This window comes from Babylonia areolata, chromosome 18 (genome assembly GCF_041734735.1).
Source record: "Babylonia areolata isolate BAREFJ2019XMU chromosome 18, ASM4173473v1, whole genome shotgun sequence".
Taxonomy (NCBI): Eukaryota; Metazoa; Mollusca; class Gastropoda; order Neogastropoda; family Buccinidae; genus Babylonia; species Babylonia areolata.
Window position 1 is genome coordinate 51015477 of NC_134893.1, and position 2500 is coordinate 51017976.

At 41.9% G+C, this 2500-nt stretch overlaps 1 protein-coding gene across 1 annotated transcript in view; it reads right to left on the bottom strand.

Annotated features, from left to right (window-relative positions):
* Positions 1-129: 129 nt before the first annotated feature.
* Positions 130-2500, bottom strand: part of LOC143292274 (uncharacterized) — a 12560-nt gene continuing 10189 nt past the window's right edge. The window contains exons 6-7 of the mRNA XM_076602460.1: positions 936-1140; positions 130-176 (exon numbers count right to left, since the gene is read on the bottom strand). Coding sequence (XP_076458575.1) covers positions 130-176; positions 936-1140 — 252 coding nt within the window. The remainder of the gene's footprint in view (positions 177-935; positions 1141-2500) is intronic.

Sequence of the window (2500 nt, forward strand, 5' to 3'; positions counted from 1 at the left end):
CACACACACACACACACACACACACACGAACTTGAGACAGTTCCATTCTAGTTCTTCGCAGAATATAATATAAAACAGAGATCAGAAGCAGGCTTACAGCATATGATATGCTTAACATAAACATTCAGTTCACTTTTGAGACCACTTCTTTACCACCTGTGTGAATTCTGTCCATTCTGTCCAGGCACACCCGCACACGCGTAGGCCTACAGGCATACTTTGTGCACACACACACACACACACACACACACACACACACACACACACACACACACACACACACACACACACTGTACACACTCACTGCACGTACGCGTGCGCGCTCACACACACACATAAACGCGCGCACACGTGTTCACACACAGGCACACTTGCTCATTACAATCCATCAAAAAACCCAACAACAAAACAACAACAACAACAACAACAAAACAATAAAGGAATGAATACGAAACGCACAACAAAATTCAAAGCAAAATAATACCAACAAAAATGTCGAAACATAAATACTTTGGTCTTGGACATTTCCCACACTTCTCAGTTGCACTGAGCCTCAATCCTTTGGGTTTTAGCAAACATGCCATCAGTTCTGCAGAACCCTCCACCCCCAACCTCTCTCTCTCTCTCTCTCTCTCTCTCTCTCTCTCTCTCTCTCTCTCTCTGTCTATCTGTCTGTCTGTCTCTCCACACTGTTTTGTTTTCACTACCATACCACGTTGTCATTCTTCCCCCAGTGAAAGAGGATCAAAAGCACAAGAACTCACCACTAACAAAAAATACCATCACCAATACCACGACACAACCTCCAAACATACCACCTCCCACACACCCTCGCAACAACACAGCAGCAGCAGCAGCAGAAGAAGAAGAAGAAGAAGCAGATGAAGAAGCAGAAGATGACTCTGGCGCCCTTTTTCCCGATCTCCCACCGCTACTTCCAAACACGTAAGCGATCCCATAATGCCATTCAGAATCCGGTTGATGCCGAGTTGCTTCCCCTGGATTCGCCGTGTTGTGCGGCGGGGCAGTTGGTTGTGGACTGGAAAACCGGTGTCCTGTCACATGCTGAGCACCCCCTGTGGTAACAGTGTGCCCGGCGGAGAACCAGGGGAAGCGTTCTGGAGGTACCCCGACCACCACCTGTCATTTGATAATATAGAAATATTGATAAATGATGATGATGATGATGATGATGATGATGGTGGTGGTGGTGGTGATGGTGATGATGAATGTTATTACCATCATTAAAAAAAAGAGAAAAAAAAAAGAAGACTATCTATTCCTTTGGAAGCAGTCTGGTTTTCCTCGTTCTTTATACTCTCTCTCTCTGGACACACACACACACACACACACACACACACACACACACACACACACACTCACACACACACACACACACACACACACACACACAGATATATATATATATATATATATATATATATATATATATATATATATATATATATATATAATGTAAAAAAGAAAAAAAAAAGAATAATTGAATGGAAATTGTACACACACACACACACACACAAATATATATATATATATATATATATATATATATATATATATATATATATATATATATATATATATATATATATATATATATATATATATAGACGGGCGCAATAGCCGAATGGTTAAAGCGTTGGACTTTCAATCTGAGGGTTCGAATCTCGGTGGCGCCTGGTGGGTAAAGGGTGGAGATGCTTCTGATCTCCCAGGTCAACATAATGTGTAGACCTGCCAGTGCCTGAACACCCTTCATGTGTATACGCACGCGGAAGATCAAATACACACGTTAAACATCCTGTAATCCATGTCAGCGTTCGGTGGGTTATGGAAACAAGAACACACCCAGCATGTACACCCCAGAAAACGGAGTATGGAAGCCTACATGGCGGGGTAAATAAACAAAACGCTCATACACGTAAAATGTGTGTGTGTGTGTGTGTGTGTGTGAGTCGGGTGTTGTGGTGTGTGTGTGTGTACGTGTGTGTGTGTGTGTGTGTGTGTGCGTGTGTGTGTTTCAGAACACAAATTAGTGTCTGGTTGGATGATCATGCATGGCAGCTTTCGTTATAGTGCTTAATTGCATGTTTAAGTGTCGGTTTATATACATTGTACAACGCAGTTGAGACTGTTTTACAGTAGAAAAGCACAATGAAAATGAAATCATGATCGGGTTGTTGTTTTTTTTTGTTTTTTTTTTGCTTTTTTTTTTCTTTTGTTTTTGTTTGTTCTTATTAGTTTATCATGATTGAGTTACAGTAGTGATTCTTTAATCTGACATTATGTTCCTTGAAATACACGTTATTTTATCATACTTTTCCTGCGTCGATGTATCCCGCTGTGCTTTTATGTTGTTGTTGCTCCCCCCCACACACCCCCACACCCACCACACACCCCGCTCCCCCCACCCCGCCCCCCGTCCCCCTCCCCTGCCCTTCCTTGTCTTTGCAAAAAAAAAAAAAAAAAAAAAACCACAAAA